At 40.8% G+C, this 19,963-nt stretch overlaps 1 protein-coding gene across 1 annotated transcript in view; it reads right to left on the reverse strand.

Annotated features, from left to right (window-relative positions):
• Positions 1-19,191, reverse strand: part of USP12 (ubiquitin specific peptidase 12) — a 34,242-nt gene extending 15,051 nt beyond the window's left edge. Inside the window, exons 1-3 of the mRNA XM_040056729.2 lie at positions 18,990-19,191; positions 7,463-7,543; positions 1,808-2,021 (exon numbers count right to left, since the gene is read on the reverse strand). Coding sequence (XP_039912663.1) covers positions 1,808-2,021; positions 7,463-7,543; positions 18,990-19,037 — 343 coding nt within the window. The 5' untranslated portion in view covers positions 19,038-19,191. The remainder of the gene's footprint in view (positions 1-1,807; positions 2,022-7,462; positions 7,544-18,989) is intronic.
• Between the last annotated feature and the right edge of the window lie 772 nt (positions 19,192-19,963).

The raw sequence follows: 19,963 nt of genomic DNA on the forward strand, positions 1-19,963 counted from the left end.
CTGAGTTCCAGCTCCCCTGCTCTGGACAAGGACACCTTCCAACAAGACCAAGTCACTCAAAGCCCCATCCAACCTAGCTCTGGACACTTACAGGGATGGGTTGTCCACAGCTTCTCTGGGCAATCTGTTCCAGTGCCTCACCACCATCACAGCTGAGAATTTCTTCCTAATATCCAATCTAAACCTGCCCTCTGTCAGTTTAAAGTCATTGCCCCTTCCTGTCACTACACACCCTTGTGAAAAGCTCCTCTCCAGTTCAGAGATGTGTAATATACGCATGTTGTATTCAGATATTGCAAATAAAGGTGGAGCAGAAGCTTTGTAGTCTGGAATACAGTTAGACTGTGTCCTCAGTTATCACCCTGGTATAGATGGGTACTGACTGAAGAGACGCTAGACTGGTGTTGCACACCTACCTGGTTCTTAAACTAACTCTTCTTTAAGGCTCAAAATTATACACCTTTATAATAAGCACTTAGCAGCATATATGACACCCACGTAATTGCAGCCCGAATGTAGCTATTTATTTGTACAAAAGGCAAGAGTATCATCATTAAAAGAGACCCCAAAAGACAAGCGCTGAACTTCCACATCTGACTTTTCTACTGAAGGTTTTCCAGTTGCCTTGCTCTGTGTAGAATTTTAGTGGCATGACATAATTGCACATTACAAAGAAGACTTTCTATAATGAACTTAATGGCTCCTGGGGTTTGCTTTCTGCTTTCCATCTGAATGATTCTCTGCGTTTGTTATAACGAACTGTTTCTGTAAATGTGTCAAACACAAGCACAAAGAAGGGAATGAGTTTTCTACTCTGCACAGGCAAGTGATTGTACAGCACCCAAGAGCTTTTTTCCTAACAATATCATTACAGCTCATGGAATGCATTTGCTGCAAGAGCCCTGTCAAACTAGGAATGTCATCACTATGTTTTATTTCTTGTTTTTACTGCAGATAGTCATCGTACCATTTAAAGGCTTTTTCAGTCTGCATTCACAGTCTTGGAAAGACTGCAACAGTAGGAACATATCCATTGCAGCAGTGTTAAGTATGGTACCTCATACAGCTTATTTAAATACAGTAATTACTTCTAAAGGAAAAAAAAAAAGCTGTATTTTTACAAAAAGGCATCCAAATTGAGTAGCAGATTACAAGGCTTCATATATATTTAACATCAAATAATTTCTAAAACATTCTGACCAATTAGCCCTGCAGATAAGAAACAAGAAGTGTGAAAAATCCCTAGAAATCTCTTGAAATTTAGGATAACGATGGCATTTAAAAAACAATTTGCCAAAACAACTTAGTGGTTTTAAAAGTTGGCCAAGTTACGTATTGCATAAATTCTAAATCAATTTAAAAAGGTGAGGGTTTTAATCAAAATTCTTAAGGGCAAGTCTTTCCACAGACTCAGTTTGGGAGACTTGATTGCTCCATTCAAAAAAAAAAAAAATTAAAAACAAAGACCAAAGGTTTTACAGTGAATTTTGATTACAAATATTAAACTTCCAGAGAAACAAAGCTAGCAAGAAATTTCATCAGCAGGCAGTGACAATATGACAATTCACTTTAGCTCTATATGAAGAGAGAAAGACAAGGATTCTCTCTCAAAACTGCTCCAGGGTTACACCTTTATCCTGGGGCCACCTCTTGTTTATACCACTTGGTTAAGCACCAAGAGCACTTTCTATATAGGTACTCCACAGAGCACAAATACATAGGTATTGCACTATGTCAGCTTCAGAATTAAATCACAATTGCTGCAATTATTACACCAGAAAAAGAAAAAAAAAAAGAGAAAAGTTACCATTTTCTTTCCGTAATCTTGTTATAAATTTCTTGGGAGGTATTACTCCAACTTTTTTCTTCTGGGTGGCTATACTGTGGAAGAGATCAGCTAAGCATGTAAGGAGATTCTCTTTTTTTCTCGGCTGACTCTTGTACGCTAAGACTTTGTCTCGAAATGGTCGACAAAAATAAAGTGCCTGGAGAACTGAATTGCAGTAGCACGTATTCCCAAACTACAAAATAAGAGAGAGATCTGTGAGTTTGCATTGTATTACTGTAGAGAGGTAAAATTAATTCCAAGTTACAAGAGAGTGCATAATCAGGGGCCAACCTTCTGCAAGTAGTTTCTTCCTGACTTTGAGGTAGAAAAACGTATTGATGTTGCACAGAGGATTACCAAGTACACTGTATGCAAATGCATGGAAAAACTAGGTTAATTTGAACAATGCGATTGAATTTTGTCTCACTTAAAATTTAACTTATTGGTAATATTTTACATCTAATTGGGTCAAAACATTCAAAAAATACCCCCAATGTCACAACTCCCAAAATACGCTCGGGTAAAAATATCTGTCTACGACACATCAGTCACAACAGCAACGAACAAGCACAGCATGACCTTGTACTGTGAAAAAAATCAGCTGAAAATGGAGAGTCTCTCACACGCTTCAGGAATTAGTTTCTCCAAATCTTAATAGCTGCCATCGAAGTTCGAAATAACTACTTTAACCTGCTCCTACATTTTTGGTTCTGGTTCCAGGGTGACCAGATATGTTCAAGGAAACTCCTGAATGCCAATGTGACACGGCCTGCTTAGGATTCAGAGCTATGGCACTCAGTAGCTTGAAATCAAGATTGCAGGGAAAAGAGAACGCAATTGGGATGTGCACACTTTGAAGGAGACAAGCCACTGGACTGAAAGAGGAGAGCAGAATCAGCAAGAAAAGCATCCATAACCCACTTCGTACCAGGACACCCCAGGTGGGACACTCCAGGTGTCCCCCTTCCTCGGACTCCTTTAGGCACCTGAGGTCACTGACACCGTCCCCATCCTCACCCCAGCACTGCAAACATCCCCACCACACCTGCGAAGGCGTTGTGAGCCATCAGTGGATAAAGCCATTCTAATCTTACACTGCCATTCTAATTTGGTGCTGCCACCCTCGAGTGAAACCTATTATCCAACACTGAAAGCGTGGGAAAGAGCTTTACGAGGCCCTCAGCACGTAATCCAACCTTTCAGCTGCAGTGTTAATAAATGCAACCTGCAAACTGAAGCATGTACCTACTACACACATAGTGCAAAATGTGGAAATAACATTCAGATCCATGTTACACAGTGATAGCAGCACATACAGATAGCAAATTCGGAGACTTTACCATTGCAATGGGGAGACTCATAGAGGAAAAACTGCCTTTAGAGATCTTTTAAGAGCAGGTTTCTTCAACAGAGAAAAAGAACTAAAAGCTTTCACATCTTAGAAATAACAGGGTAGTAACTATTTTTTGCTCTCTCTGAATTAAGACAAACAAGAGCACCATGCAATTTCATTACAAAACTTAAAAATTTATTACTTTTCTTGATTTAAAACTGATGAAAAACGAAGAACTACTTTCTAAATAACTAAGACACACACAAAGAATAAGTAAGAAGCATATGTTAAAAAATATTAAGATGTCACTAAGGTCTCCATATTAAAAAGTGATGAATTTAACATCCATTATTTTTCTTTACTTAAGCTAGGAAAGTGCTTATATTAGCTTCTTTATGGTCCAAATCTGCAAATAAGTCAATGAACTTAAGAGGAAAACTGGGGCTTTTTACCTTAATGGAAGCTGGTGAAATCACACAATAGCTTCTATCAAAACATTTAATATTGTAAGCTAACTATTTTTGAGTTTATAATTAGAAACAGCCATAAAAAGAGAACTACGTTAAAGTGTTAAGAAAGTTCTGAAAATTTAATCAAATTGAAAAACTGCTAAAATTTCTACAGCAAGCGTCAAAAGATGAAAAGCAAGCAAATTAGAATTTTCGTAGGATTCTAATTTTAAAAAGGAGCAGTCTGACGATAAATTAATTAGAATGGCAGCCATGTGGTGAGAGACGACCAAAATATGAAGACCTCAGAACACTGAACAAAATTCAGATTAATTTAATAGGAATGTATGTTAAGCTACATGGCTCTGAGTATGCAATAAAAGCAACCAGATTTAAGTTCATTAAAGGCTTTCTCTAACCAGATTCGGAAACACAGCTGGCAACAGAAGAATGGTTGTAAGCAAATTCCTGAAGAAAATTTGTTTTATCTCTAAAGCATCAGTCTTTATCACTTAAAATCTCAAAGTATTTTTAAAACTAATGCTTCCAATCATTAAAAAAATTTAAAATGGCACCCGTACTAAACAACAAGTGGGAAATGGCTGGGAGGTTTCTAGACTATGCAAATACTCAATTTGATAAATGAACAAATAGCTGGGCTTACCACCATTATTACTTCCGTTGCCTTCTTTAGAGAAACACCCAACACCTTGCTCCAGTTTCCCCATGCTCCCACCACCCACTCAACTCCTATACCCTGCTTTCTGATCCTGGCTCTTCAGCACTGGGCTGTGCTGCCCAGAGACACCTTTTCCTCCTCCCCACCTCAGCCAGCACTGCCTCAAAACTGCAGCAGAAAATGAAAGAGCTCGTTGGGACCATCTTACGCTGTGCATGACTAAGAGATGTAAAAAAATTCCACATTTTTTTCTTTTTATCAGTTCATACCGTACTTCTACTCTAAATTCTGAGAAATCAGATTGCTTCCTTTCACAAAAATACTGCATTCTCTATGTTTTACACACACACAGCCCCCTTTAACTTTTTTTTTCTTTTAAATTCTGAAAGAAAAGTTACAACACCGAAACCTACGTGGAAAAATGAGACAGGAGGCAAAACAAAAACACTGCACAACAAAAACACTGCACCCCCACGAACACTCATAGTCTTACAGCTTACTCTTCTGATACACATACAACTGAGAAGAAATGTGGGTGTTGAACCCCATTCAACAAAGAGATTTACAAGAACCTAGACCTGTTTGGAACACTGTCTCTGAGCAGCTCCAGGGTTCCTCCCAGCTCTAACAACTTTTCATTATTGCCATGGGCGATTCCAGCGAAAAGGATTTCTCCAAAAGACATGGATCCACTGCAAGAGATTGACTAAGCAAACCTTCTGCTCTAGAAATCTGGTAAACCACTGAAGAGGTCTCTCCGAGATCAAAAATCTCATGTCATCCTCACTGGATAACATGATTGATTTAATTTGTGAAGCACATACCTGAACTATTGGACTGAACTGGACTATTTGAACAGTTTGTATTACTGCACTGAAGAGTGAAAGAAGAGTGATAAACAGACTTGATGTTCCTGGTTATCCATATGCATGGGACATCACACTCCTAACGCTTTCATCTTACCACATATCTTAAATATTTCCTGCTGATTTAGTGAATGATATTGTCCCTTCAAGTCTAAGCTGAATTTTCCATTCTCACCAACCATCTGGTCTTACATAAGTTTCCCATAATTGCCCTTTCTTAGGTCTTCTTTTACTTCTCAAATTGCTCTTTCAGCACATCCTCTGAACAATCTCTAGATTCTACCACAAAGCTGGAAAAGAGGTAAGCCAGTGCTTTTGCCTTCTCTTCTTTTATGCTACCGCTGACAGATCTCTATTTCAGGATTGTTATCTTTATCTAAAATGCTTTTCTGTATTCCAGACACCTCAGATGGCCACCTAATCACACAGTCAGAAGAAAGCTACTGACTTCCACATTATTTCCCTTTTTACTATTACTCTGGAGAAAGTTAGGACAAATGAAATCAATAAACAAATTAGAAAAACTTAGCCGTAAATGTTAATGAACCTCTAGGAGATTCACTTCTTGTAATTACTACCAAAAAATTAGAGAAATCAATGAAGGCAAAACCTGTGGTTTCAATTGCTTCTCAATCTAATAGTACTAATTTATTATCTAATTATCTAATATTTCTTTTCATTATCATTTTCTCTGTCATTCTTTCTAGGCATCTGCCATAGTTACTTCCACTTTTCCTGGCAGACTTACATGCTGCAAGTTTATTGCACATTTATGGTCTATACATGCTGTGTTAGCAAACACAACCTGCAGAACAAACCTGAAAACCATTCAGGCATCAACATTACTGAATTTCCTTAGTCAACCTTCGTACCTGAAAACCAGCACCAGTGTGCCATAAAGGTAATGAGATCCCATTTTATTATTTGTTACAATTCAAAGAATTTTACTCTGTAAAATGTTATTGTTTGAAGGTAAAATGAGCAAAATTCCTGCAGTAGACAGAAAATTAAAAGCACTCTGATATACTGTGGCTGCCTGTCTCTTATGTGTATGGTTGAGGGCAATGACAGATATCCCCTCAAATTTCTACTCCCTCTTGAGTACAAAAAGCCAGAATTTGTTGATCTTCATGACACATTAGGAAGATTACCCTCCCCTTAAGGGTACAAACTATGTAAAACTTCAAGATTAGGTGTACAATACAATTCCACTGTTAAGTCTTAAATCCTCTCTGGGCTTGGACAAGAAATTAGGAAAAGAGTTTATCTGTCAAGAGAGTAACAGATGTGCGCAAACCTGTCATTGGGAAAATGGAAAGCCTAAGCTCAGCTGCGGAACTGACAGGTATGAACAGTGGAACTGCTGTATTCCCCCTTCCGAGAGAAATAACGCGGCGCTCGGAGGGTATTTCAGCTTCCGTGAGAAAGGAAAAGAAATCACTTGAATTTAATGATGGTGTTTTGAGATGCATGGAAGTCACGTTATCAGTGTTCACTGACTCCACAGTGCGTGCTCAGGCTGCAGATTCTCGAACCAGGTCAGTGCTAAGCACCTGGAGGTAGAGACACGTTACAGTACCAGGACGACGTCTAAATAATCAGTTTCATTAAGAAAAGCAAGACAATAGCTCTTGTTAAATGAATCTGCATTAGCTGTGTAGTTTCTGAAGCCAAATAAAGAGAATAATTTAATATTTCACGTCGGTATAATGTAATTTCTAACAAGATGTACTTTTCATCAGTAATATCAGACATTAAAGTTTAAATCATTCCCTAAAATTATTTATTGATTCAAATAATCCAATATTTTTTTTTCTGCTTTCCTCTTTGGGCTGTATTTTTTTTTAATCTTAATATAAATAGCAGATATAAATGCTACATGGCATCATAGTCTTTCACAAGATTTTTTTTCTTTTAATGTATTTATTTTACATTTATTTATTTATTGGCATATATGTATTTATGAATTTATTGGCATTTATGTATTTATTTACTGGCATACTATGAACAACAAGCTACACATTTTAAGTAGCCTTCTTTAAGACTTACACATTTTAATAACACGAAAGTGATGCAAAAATTACCCTACAACTAATAAAATGAAATAAAAGTTTTCAATACAGAGCCCATTTCAATAATTCAGTAGCATATTTCAACAAGTACACTAAATACTGAAACCCATTTCAATAGTATGAATATTCAGTGATTATATCTTTCAGAATTTTAAGCATTCACTCATCCCAGTCTTGTAGTTTAACCAACCCATTCTTGTCCTTTCAAAGCAGTAAGTTACGGTCTGAAACTCACATTAACCAAACCAAAATAGTGCTCATTGACTGGAAATTGTTCCGGACCAATCTCTTTCTCCAAAGCTGAGGCATTGGCGCCCTAGAAAAAAATCAAAAGCAGAAAAATATTAGCGTGGAAACAACGAAAGTAGCTGAGGAAAAAAAAAGAAATGCTTTTCAGCAAGGATAAACAATCAAAACCAATTAGCCATCCATTAAAACACCCAGCAAAACACCTGATTACAACTAAAAATTACCTTAGAGATGTTCCCAAATATGCGCTGTTCAAAAGCATCTCAAAGTTGTACAATTTCCATGTGTTTTCATCCAATTACACTGTTTTGATGTTCTGTACTTATTATTTCCAGAGTCGAACTACTTTAATAACACTCACACTAATACCAGATGCAAAGCAGGTCATACAAGGCCAGCTGGCGTGCTCCTTCTAACAAGTGTAATTTTCATACCGTAAAGCACATTCCAGAAAAATTTAAGAGATGCAGATTGTTCATAGGAAGCAAAGAGACTGGTCTGTTTCACTTACATTGAAAATGTAAGTTGTTCAAAGCGCTTCGCTAAATACTTTGAACTCTGTAAAACTAAAAGCAAATGCAGTACAGCTAGTGATGGTGTGCACTAAAAATGCTGCAGCCTTTGCCCAAAAAATCTGTTGGGTTTGATCCTCAAAAAGAAGTCAAAGAATGGTATTTTGGTTACTCTGTGGCTGTTGACTGGACTGGTGTAGTAAACACTGGGTTTCAAAGAAAAGTGTTGTTTTCTTTTTTATTTAGAGACAGAAATAACTTGTATGCTGGAAAATTCAGAAAACAACAACAACAACAAAACCCCTAGCTTTGGATGAGCTCTTACACTGATTGCTTTTAGAGAAATGGAAATGTATACAATCTTTTGCACTCATCAAAGCATATCTATATATTGATATCTGTCTATATCCTCAATGAAACTAGTAGATGAGCATGAATATTCCAGCAGGTCTAAGTGCAGCTAAAATAGAGCGTAATACACAGCAAAGAACCAGGAGCAACTCCACCCGAACAAGTTCATTCTTTACACCAAAGACATAGCAAATAGCCATTACGTAGGATATTACAATCATTAAATTAAATCACAGACTGCATTAAAAACAGCACACAGGATTGCACAGATTAATTACAGACAGGGAGTAGTGGAACAGAATGAATATCAGAACTGCATCAAAATATACACAATTCAAATGAAATGATGATGTGGCATCTGCTGTGGTACGAGTGTGGTACAGCAGAACTTTACCCTAACTACCTTACCAGTTCTGATGAGACGTTAAATTTGAAGAATTAGGGATTTTTAGGAAAGTTAAGATAATAAGTTGCTGAAATAGCTGAAGCAGATAGGTAATCTTTGTTCACAGTTAACAGAAGCCGGATCTTAGATAAGATATCCCGGATTTAGTAACTCATTGCTTGTCAGCTTTATGTTTATGTAGCTGTGCTTGTAATGAGAAACAAAATGTGGTAAATAGCAGACTTCCTGCTTAAAGGACCCATCGAACTCATAGGAAACTATAAGTTCTACCAAGGATTCATTTTTCATGAATGCATTGAAAAGGTAGAAAGGTCAGGATAAGGAAGACTCATCTTACTTCCTCATTTTGGGTGACCCCTCCCCAGAATAGACCCCCGACTCATTTTAGAAACAAACTACGCATGCTTAATAGCCTTTTTGCCAATTAGCATAGGAAGTGAGGAATGGGAGGTGACAGAGGTATGAATTAGTATTTTGGGTATTTAATACTTTTGTAAATAAAAGGCTTTGTAATTACCTGTGAATTTCGCAGTGCGAATTAGGGAACTATCCCGCGCGCTGCCCGGCCGTAATAAACATACACTTTCTAACTTTAAACTGTTAGAGAGTTTTTGTCCGTCACAGTTGGGTATCGATACTAGATCAATACCCATATTTCTTTAATAAGTCACTGAAACTGGAAGCACATGCTCAAAGGCCCATTAGGAGGTAGAAACTTTAACCAGAATAGGGCAAAAGACAGGAAAACTCCATGCTTGACACATCATAGCTCTGCTTCATTCACAGCACAGCCCCAGCTGCTTTCATCAGTCCCATCCCCTCCAATTACCCAGTTTGATAAGCCTCTCCTTTACTGGGGATTTAGCTTCAGGGCTTATTACTTTAGGAAGTGTTCTCAAATGGAGATTATAGTGGTGAGGAAGGGGGTTATAAACCCTCATTTAAGATGAAAGCACTCTGTGACTCTGAAATTCAGATTTGCAGCCGTATTTAAATGCACCCACAAGCTCCGTCAAGGTGAGTATTACAAATAAACTAGAAAAAAGAAGGAACTGTGGGAGCCCTTTATGCTACTGTTAAAATCTCTACTTCTTTAAAAATAAATTCAAGAGCAGGTTTAAGGAAATTCTTTCTCTTTTCAAAGCTAGGGTGGAGTAGCTGCTTTATTCCATCTTTGAAAGGAAAATATTATGACACAAACAGTGATGTTTCTGTTTGTATAGACCTGAACACTGTATTTAGTTTTCTAGCACAATAAAGATCTGACTTGGCGATAAGAGACACGCTGTGATACTGCAAGATCGTCGCGGTTTTCCGATTATTCAAAGATGCTTCATCCAAGGCACAGACTTTCACATGATTTCAAAGCATGGCATCCTCAGTGTCTAAATGCGGTTCTTTATGAATGTTAGTACAAACCCGCACAGATGTTTTACACCAATATAAAACCCCTCGAGCTACTCAGGCTTCCCTTTACAGCTCTCTGTTCATCAGTCACAAAGGATGCCATCTCTCCCTCCAAAGTAATCATTTATACTGCGCACAGTGTATTGGCTGCAAAGAGCAGAAGCACAGGAACAGCGCGCTAAAATGCGCGTTCACAACTGACCCATAAAAGCTATCTTAAAACCTAACTCTGCCTTGCTTCAAAGTGTTTCCCTGCCGTGATTACAGTCCACACTATCAGTCCCACCTGACTCCTGCATTATGCAGACACAGGTGCAGGGTGGGAGCACTGCAGCACCACCAACTATTATGGTACTGTCCCATCTCTTGGACATGAGGACAGAAGAGGTTTCAGGCAGAAACGGGAGTGCCTCTCTTTTCATCTGCCAAGTTGGAGTTACTGGACTTGGGAAATTTCTGGCTGTGCTGTATGCTGTGGAGTAGAGAATTTATTCCTCTGCCACTTAACTGGGATCCCCAGGGAAAATCCCCAACTAAAACTCTCTTTTCTGGGGGGCTCACTTAGTAACACATACAACAGGTGTTCAGTCTCCACCCTGAGACCTGGCTTTGATATTACACAGGGGACAGAAAGGAACATCATCAACTTTGACCAGCACATCCACCTCCAATTTCCCTCGTCCTGGGGGGAAAGCACACATGGCCATTATCCAGAAATGAGAAGCAAGAGAGGCACAGCAAAGTCCAAGAAGATGATCATATTGCAATACTACTGGGATTTACCACTTTTTGCATGGTGTCAGTGTAAAAGCTATACAGCCACACAACCAAGCACTGCCTTATATTAACCCCCTTCCAGCACAGAGATAACAGTACAGGCACAGAGAACACTCATTTCTCATAGTTGATGAAACACAGCTTTACAAAGTGGAAAGTTCAGCAACTAAGGTGTGTTTACAAGAACACGATATTAAATCAAGATTTGCTTTTAATTTGTTACTGAAAATTTATCTTGGAATCAATGTTAAACTATCAATGATTACATAACAATCTTCACAAAACTAATGAAAGTTAGGTGTAAAACTGAACTACTGCAGATTTCATCCATCAAAATGATGTCACATAACCTTTATTTAATCATGTTCAACATTAATTGCTTTATCTCCTCCATGAAGTTAAAGAAAAGAAGCTATACCATTGGATTTATAAATTTTGCTTTAAATGTCAATTTCTTAATGAAGGGATAAGAATCTGTGTTTGTCATGGAAGTCCCTTAATTACATTTCTCAACTTTCATTTTTAAAAGATCTTGAGTTTTGTACAAATCAACATATTCAACACTAACTAGATGAGGGGTTTATTTGTTTAGTGGAATCAAAGCCCAGGAAATAAAGTGGAATAGGAAGGTGTATTATCTTTGAAATGTGTACAGTTGTATTTCCCTGATTTTCATGTTTTACAAATATACATCATGCCAAATTTCTAAAATAAACTAAAAAGCCTGAGGATACTGTACATTTCAATGAAAAAGGGTGGAAAAAACCAAAGCACAGACAGATGCAGATGCGTTTGTTTAGTTTTTCACTTGCTGGAACAGTATCACTAAATGCCATTTATTATTGCCTTCTCTCACAGCCTCAGAGGCCACGCTGTTGTGGTGTTACATGTTGAACTAGTCCTTCTGAGACACACCAACAGCTGACACAGGGATAAGATAACTGGAGCCGATCTGTAAAACGAATCAGTTGGTGCTCAGGACCCGACATGCACACCTTGGGTTTCAGAGCATTCCTGCCAGATTAGTTACAGGCTGGCTTTGTGACTGAACACCAGCTGCAGCCATCTAATTTGTGCACTCTAAGACCGCTCCCAAAATGCAACCCGAAGCATGGTAAATTGGGATGCCACCCTACGTTAAGAATACTGTCTAAAAACATGTCAGCAAGCAGGCAAACAATTGCAGTTTTAAAGTGTCCTACCTTGTCATTAGCATCCAACCTAGCAGGCACAATTTCCCTTACAAAGGCTTGATTCATACCCAGCCTAACGTGCTTGGAAGCTTACACACCTTATTGGCCTGGGATAGGGGGGGCTTGATCCATCCCTTCCTAGAATAAAGATCAGCTGATAGATTGGTGGGTCACCTTTTCAGTTGTTAAACAGCTTTAGCCTCTAGTTTGACTAAGCTGTAAATTTCCTGATTAAAATCAGAATTTCACCTTTAAAACTAATTTCTTGTCTGAAAACTTGCATTTGTCACCAGCATCCTGAAGATCCATTTCTCCCTTCACACATTCACTATGCTAGATCCTTCCCTACAGTGCTCTCCACATCACTCAAGAAGCAAGGAACAACACTGATTAAAGGCGACTCAAATGACTCAACCATGTTGCACAAGTATATGTAAGCCAAATTTTTTAAACATGATTTTAGCTATAGGTAAATGAACAATACCACCACACAACACAGAAATATTACTCATTCTAATGACGAAAGGGCATTACAAGTAAAAGGGAAACTCAGTAATCAGGAATGAAAATGTTCCTGAACAAGTGTAAAAATAATGGGATTATTTACAATTTGCAAAAATAAATCTCAGTACAGAAGTACTCACAAGTGGTTTCACTCTTTTATTTTTTTTTAAATCTATTAGAAGAGTCTTCCTTTTCTGTGCCACTAGTGAAAATACACAGTGTTTCACAGCCCAATGTACCAATTAAAGCACTGTGACTGAAGGAATTCTCTGTTAAAGAAGAAACGCAGAATTCCACTCTTCCAGTCATGTTTTATCAGAATATGTGAAATCATACATTTCTGTGTATTCATATGAATCAGGATTAAGAGCAAAGAGAACAGCTGTCTTAAATCAGCTTATATTTGTTGCTTCAATTGCAACCAAAACTAAAATACAATTCTTTTGATACTGTTTCTAGCCAGGAAGTAGCAGTGAAATATGAGGGGTATTCAATAACCCTTGTTGTTCATTTCTTTGCAAAAGAACATGCATTATTAATATATGAAATATTTGGATAGTTTCAGTTAACGCTTTTTAAATACTTCCAAACAGTGTTATTTTCTTAAGCAGTCTAAGACATAGTCCTGCATACTCTTATCATGTGCAGATAAGACAAAAGATTTTTTGAGTATGAAGTAAAAACACCTCTGCCTGGGTAAGGAAGATTATATCAAACCACAAAATTAATTTCTCTTCACCTTTTGTATGTCTACCAAACCCATCTTTTCAAGTCCCACTGAACTTCCACAATGTATTTTCTTTCACAGCAACTAGATCTAGTCACACTTCCTTGTATATAAAAGTGTATGATGGTGTATCCTTTTGAAGACTGAAGTAAAAGACAAGTTAGTAATTCAGAAAAATTAGACTCATTTAACTAGCCAAAATGTAGGGCAAGTGGGGAAAACACATTTGCTCATTGTTTTTGATAAACTGCATCCTGTGGTATGTTTCGTATGCTTTTATTACTTATTAATTCCAGTTTCAGAAAACAAATACATTGCTTTTAAAACTTCCCATTTTCATGGAATCATAAAAAGAATTTGAGTTTATAAAAGATGGTAAAAATGTTTATTCTGGTCTGCTTAAGTTATTAAAACCTTCTGGTTTTACACAGCAGAAAAGATCTCGATTCTTTTTTTCCCCTCAACTGAAAGATCAGATAGATCTTACTGAAATAAGCTATTTGTTAAAAGCACTTTACATTGGCAATCTTCTTAAGCTATGAAAAAAATGTTATGCCTTACACCTGATACACCTCTTCCCCTCAAGAAATTTGAAGAGAAAAGCCCCTTTTGCCACATTTTTCCAGAATCATTCCTAGACGTTTTAACGCAAATTAGTTGCCTCAAGAATGTAAAAAGTAAATACAAAGACTACATAACTGACCCATCTAAACATTCAAGCGTTGTCTAGTAACGGGATCAGCTCTTCCCACTGACACAGCTAAAAATTCTGCTGCCAAGATGAGAGCCCAAATTCGTATTTCATTGTTTCTTTGTGCTCAGAACGTGCGAGATGAAAATACACAGGTATGCGGGTAAAAAAGAATACGGAACACTTACATAAATAAAATGGTCCAAATAAGTAATATGTCAACTAAATAACTCCCCGTGCTGGTACAAATACTGCTTTACAACTGCGTAACTTGAAGAATTTTTTCTTTTTGTTTCATATTTGACAATTGTTTTATATTTAGAGTCACATTCCTATTTTGATGAAAATTGGAAACAAACGTGCCTGAATTAACGTGCCACAAACCCAGTATTCTAAAGACCAAATAGAAATATTCATCTTTTATTACCACATTGTAGCATATGACAGCTAGAAAAATGATGACAGCTTGATTCTTAGTGTCGTGTTTATCTCCTGATAAGAACTCCCAACAGTCGAGTGAACCCCCCCACCGCGGTGTGAGCTCCTACCCCAACTGCCTAACAAATACTTCTCCAAAATCTCCTGAGCTTGCAACAGAGCCACCACAACGGAGCACGTGCCTGAACACTCCAGTCCACGGAGCACGGCGGATCCAGGTCATCGTGCCAGGGTGAAATGCAGCGGCTGAGACACAGCACATGTTCCTTCTTGCCAACTGCGCTACGCGAGCAAGTCAGACAGCCGGGTAAAGGAATGCCACAACACTGCTGTTTCCTCTGTGTTGCTTTGGTCCTTTCCTTCTCTGCTGGCTTTTTTTTCTGTCACCTCCTCATTTTGAAGCTGTTTTCCCGTAACTTTTCTTTCCTTGCTTCAATTCTCCAGCATGGGTTTCTTCCAGCATGGGTCCTCCGTATGCTTTCCTGTGGAATCTGTTAACCTGATCACCAATTAATGTTTAAGTATTATAATCTGTGCTTCAGAGGAGACAGTGCAATTAGAAGGAACAGGATTGAATACATCATTGCTGGTTGGCTGCAGACTCTGGCAAACATCAATTTACTTCAAGTGTAGATTTCACAATCAGGTTTGAAATTGTATTGTAAACTAACAATTCCCGAAGCAGTAAGAAAGCCCATAAATCCACACCTCTCTCACAGTTAGATAGAAAATTTTCCCGCAACTGGGAGTTTTTATAAAGCTCTGCTACGACACTCAAGGTAGGTGCACTTTAACCTTCCCTCAGCTGGGCACTTCCAGGGTCTGTTTCCTCTAAGACGCCTTTTCCCACACATGCTAGTTTGAACTCTGGTACCTCTGAAACGCCTTCACCCTTGTGCAATGTGACTGAAGCTGGCAAAAGGGTGCTAGTGCCAGTGCCCCTCCAGAGGAGGCAGCAGGAAAAGGACAACAGCCAGGTATTCAACGTGACTCCACACGTCTTAATCCTTTCAAAAGCAGAACAAAAATTTGCATTGTAAGATAAGCGGAAGTCCTCATGCAGAGCACACTGTTACATCACGAAATCAACATCTAAACCACAAACCATGCATTTGATGTGAGTGTGCTGGGGGGCTGAAACAATCACTGAGGACATTCCGTGACAGACCCTGCATGCAAGATGCTGAGCTGGCAGACAGAGAAGGGAATGCATAGACAAACACACAAAACATGAAGATTTTGATGTCTAATGCTACAGCTTCTAGATTAGCATAGTTTTAAAATATCATCGCTCTTTTTCAGGTTTTGCCAACATCACCAACCACTCTCTAGAAGAAACACTTGAAAACAAGTACTACTACCATTACGACTTCCTTGTGTATGTCTGAAACTGATATCTTGGAGGCTTTTCACAGCTTTTAAGCTACAAATGTACTTTCTATCTTCTCTTTACTTCAGCTACTCAAAGGCTTGATGCCTTTTAACTGCTGGCAAGTGCTTCCTGGATTCTAGACAACAGAAGCAGAAGTCAGAAGTACTAGATGCAGTCTGTGATTATAGCATGGGGCACAACATCATTGCAGTCAGCCTAGGTTATTTTTTCCCTCCTCAGCCATGCATAAAAATCCCATATAGTTCAGTCAGATAAGACTTTTAAGGCAGTTTTAACTCATGGATGAAAGTAAAGACCAAGTTCTACTTTTACTGCAAAGACTTTAAAAATAATTTTGAAAAGTAGACCACACAATTTTAACCTCATCCATTTTGCAACAAGAACAGTGGCTAAAGCTCTCAAGGGCAAAGCTATTTTCAGTGCTTTTCCACAATCTCCAGCCTTGTAATTAAGACTTACTACAGCACAAGGAAGCATGTGAATGGTGAGAGCAATGAATTCTAAGGAAGCTGAAAAGCGATACAACACTAGGACACACTACTGCAGAAAGAGCTCTGTTAACATTGGTATGAACACTGGGATATAGATCAACGGACTAATGCACATATACAAAGGTACCAACCAACACAGACAGCTTGTCCCTCTTGGGAGATCATCCCCAAAAGGTACCACAGACAAACTAAACATACTGGTTATCACTCTTCATTGTACCCACACAGCCTGCCCATACTGTAAAACATAATACACTGCTTTACAATATTTGGGGCTTGAACAACAAGGGTAAGACACATAAAATATAAATGGATCAGCAGAAGCAAAACTTGAATTCAGATTTAAAAGGAAGTAATGAATTGCAGAACTACAGTGGAAGAGTTTCTTCAATATAGTTCTAGACTGCTCTGTTACAGACTATAAGTGCACATGCATGCTAGTTTTGTGTAGGCACAACCTGTCTCTTGACAAAAATTGCCTGTTTCTGGTTTTGTACTAAGTAATCAAAATAAGACAGAACAGTCTGAGAGGTCTTATAAGAGGCATGGGAAAAGGTAAAAAAAACTTGTAAGGATTCTTAGGTAATTGTCTGGCACGCTATCAAAGTGTGCTGACATGAAGAAGCATTGCAAGAAAAAAATAGTATTACTCAGCAATTATAATGCTCTTCAATTTTGTAAAACATATGCTTAAACATATTTGACTCTTGTTAGAATTAAAAAGATCTGCCTCACCTCAACGACACTGTCCTGAGCAACACCACAGTAAATACCAAGTGCTCCTCCACACTATCTTTACAGATATACGTTTAAGCACAATCTGACATTAACTGCTGAAAAGTTTTTACAGCTGGTATCCTGTGCTAGGTGTCCTGTATCATAGAGCTGTTAAAGCTCATGGATCAGAAAGGCCCAGCAAAAATCTTATGCCTGGAGTTTATCCACCTCAGCGCACACGACAGTGACTGGACAGACGATATCTAACTGCCATCAAAACTTCAGCTTTATGGATACAGACCCCTTAGTTAGTAATAAGATTTTAGTTGAAAATTTTGTTTCAGGATTGACCTACATCTCAGTGACATAACATCATTTCTAATAAACATACATAGAGAATAATCTTAAACTATCTGCCTGTCCAGTCCAGACCTACGGTCCAGAAGCAGAGCAGTGAGGTCTCACACTTGACCCAAATCAAGAGGCCAGCACTGAATTTATGCTGACACAAAGGCCAGCAGCCAACTCTCGGTGAAAAGATGTCAGCCAGAACTGCAATAAAAGATCGCCCCGGCTCAGGGAGCAATCACACCGATCCCTCAATAATCTGAAGCCTTTCCTCAGAGAATAGAAACTCCTGAAGCACAAGGTACGTGTCTTACAAATCTGGCCGCATAAAGATGTCAGTATGACACCTGATAAACACACAGCTGATAAATTCAAGAAGACAGGCTCTTCCAATTCCAAACTAAAAGATATCGTCTCCCACGTCAAAAAAAACCCCACCATTATTCCAGTGACTAAACACCACCTGAGCAATCTCATCCTATAGGCATACAGATATTCACTCAAAATTCTCTCTGATTTACCTCTGGAGTAACAGGCTACCTCTGCAGTATCTGTTTGAGACATTAAAGCCTCTTTGCAGCAAATTTATGAAAAACATAAATCAGTTTCCAGTAATATGAAACGTAAGCATTTCCCACTGTTTGATGTCATGAGACATCATAACGGCAATTGAGCAAATTAACAGAGTAGATGACAGAGATGTTCTTCCCCTTATGCATCCCTTCCCTTTCCCTGTGGAAACAGATTTGATAACAAGAACTTTCACATGGCCGTGGAATAGGTAGAAGAAAGCACAAATGTAAGAATTTCTGTTATGAAGCATCAGCACATCTCTTCCATGACAAGCAATAACTTCTACTGACTAAGGGATATTTCCTTCCTTAAATTCATCACTCCTCCATCGGCGAATCCACAGAGCTCCTCGCCCCTCTTTAAAACAACCCAAGAGAGCCTTATCACACCTGCGGTATCTGTGCTTCTGCTTACGGCTCTAATTCATCACGGGAGAGTAACGAGAAAGCAACCGCAGGGAGAAGCCTCCTGTCGGGCTCTGGCTGGACGCGCCCCGGTCAGATGACACGGGCGGGATGGGATGCCGCACGCGTCCCGCTAGCCCGGGGAGCACCCGCCCGCGGGTGGGCGATTCCAGCCCCAGCACACGAGCGCTGCACTCGCAAGGAGAGCAGGGACGCCACGGAGTGTGCCGGGAGAAGGCGGGCGCTTCCAGAAACCCGACCGTGACCACCGCACGCCCGCAATAGGCAGCCCCGCACCGGAGGCGATGCCCTGGAGCGCTGCCCCCGCTTTCGGCGAACTCTGGGGAAAGCTGTGCCCGGTCCCCCCCGCGCTCCAGCCCCTGCTCCGCAGCCGGGACCCCGCTTCGCCGCCCAGCCCAGCCCAGCCCAGCCCCCTCATCCAGGCTGAGTCTCCCAAAGCCGATTAACCCCGCTCCGCTCCCGACCGCCACCCACGGCAGCGCTCCCGCGCCGCACCCCCGCCCGGCCTCCCCCGCAGCCCGCTCCACCGCCCGCGTCCACAGCCCCGGCCCCCCGCTCACCATGGTACAGATGGAGGCGATTTTGGAGACTGTCATTAGGATTTCCATCCGCCCAGCGCCATCTTCCGCCCAATCACAGCGCCGAGCCGAGCGGAGCCGGGCCGGGCCGGGCGGGAGCAGGAGGAGCAGGGAAGGGAGGGAGGCAGGGAAGGAAGGGAGGCAGAGGAGGAAGAAAGGAAAGCAAGCAGGCAGGCAGGCAGGCAGGCAGGCGGCGGGGGCAGCTCCCGCCCCCGCGGCGCGGGGCCCCCGCGGCCGGGCGCGCAGCTCCCACCGCCGCCGCGCAGCCCCGCTCCCGCCGCCCGCGCCGCCGGCTGCCGGCGCTCCCGCCCCGCCCGGCACCGCCCCCGCCTCCCGCCGGGTCAGCGCCCGGCCCCCGCCGCGCCGCGCCGCCCCGCTCCGCTCCGCACCGCCCCGCCGGACGGGCTCGGCCCGCAGCGCCCACCGCCGCCGGACGGGCTCGGCCCGCAGCGCCCACCGCCGCGGGACGCGCGGAGCCCGCCGGCAGCTCCGTCGGTGGCCCGAGAGTTAACACAGAGTCATCGAATCGTCACGGTTAGAAGAGATCCCTAAGATCTTCGGTCCAGCCGTCCGCCCAGCACTGTGACCCCTAGAGCACGTCACCCAACGCCGGATCGAGACGCCTCTTAAAACACCTCCGCCACCTCCCTGGGCGACCTATTCCAACACCTGACCACTGAATCGCAGGATGGGTCAGGCTGGAAGGGACCACCACAGTGCCCCAGCTTCATACATCTGGGAAAATAAAGCTGATGCGTAGAGTAGTCATACCAGGTAACCGAGGGACCTGCTTGAGAAAGAGCTTCACTATGTTGGTTGTCTGTAGATTGTAAGAGGGAATCTGGATGACTTGTTCAAGGTGTTGATACCGGCACCGAAGAAGCACAAAGCTAGCCAAGATGCCTGCCACCCTGTCTTTTTTCATACCTAGGAAAAATCTAGTGGATCAAGATGCA

The sequence above is a fragment of the Hirundo rustica genome, chromosome 2 (genome assembly GCF_015227805.2).
Source record: "Hirundo rustica isolate bHirRus1 chromosome 2, bHirRus1.pri.v3, whole genome shotgun sequence".
NCBI classification, from domain to species: domain Eukaryota; kingdom Metazoa; phylum Chordata; class Aves; order Passeriformes; family Hirundinidae; genus Hirundo; species Hirundo rustica.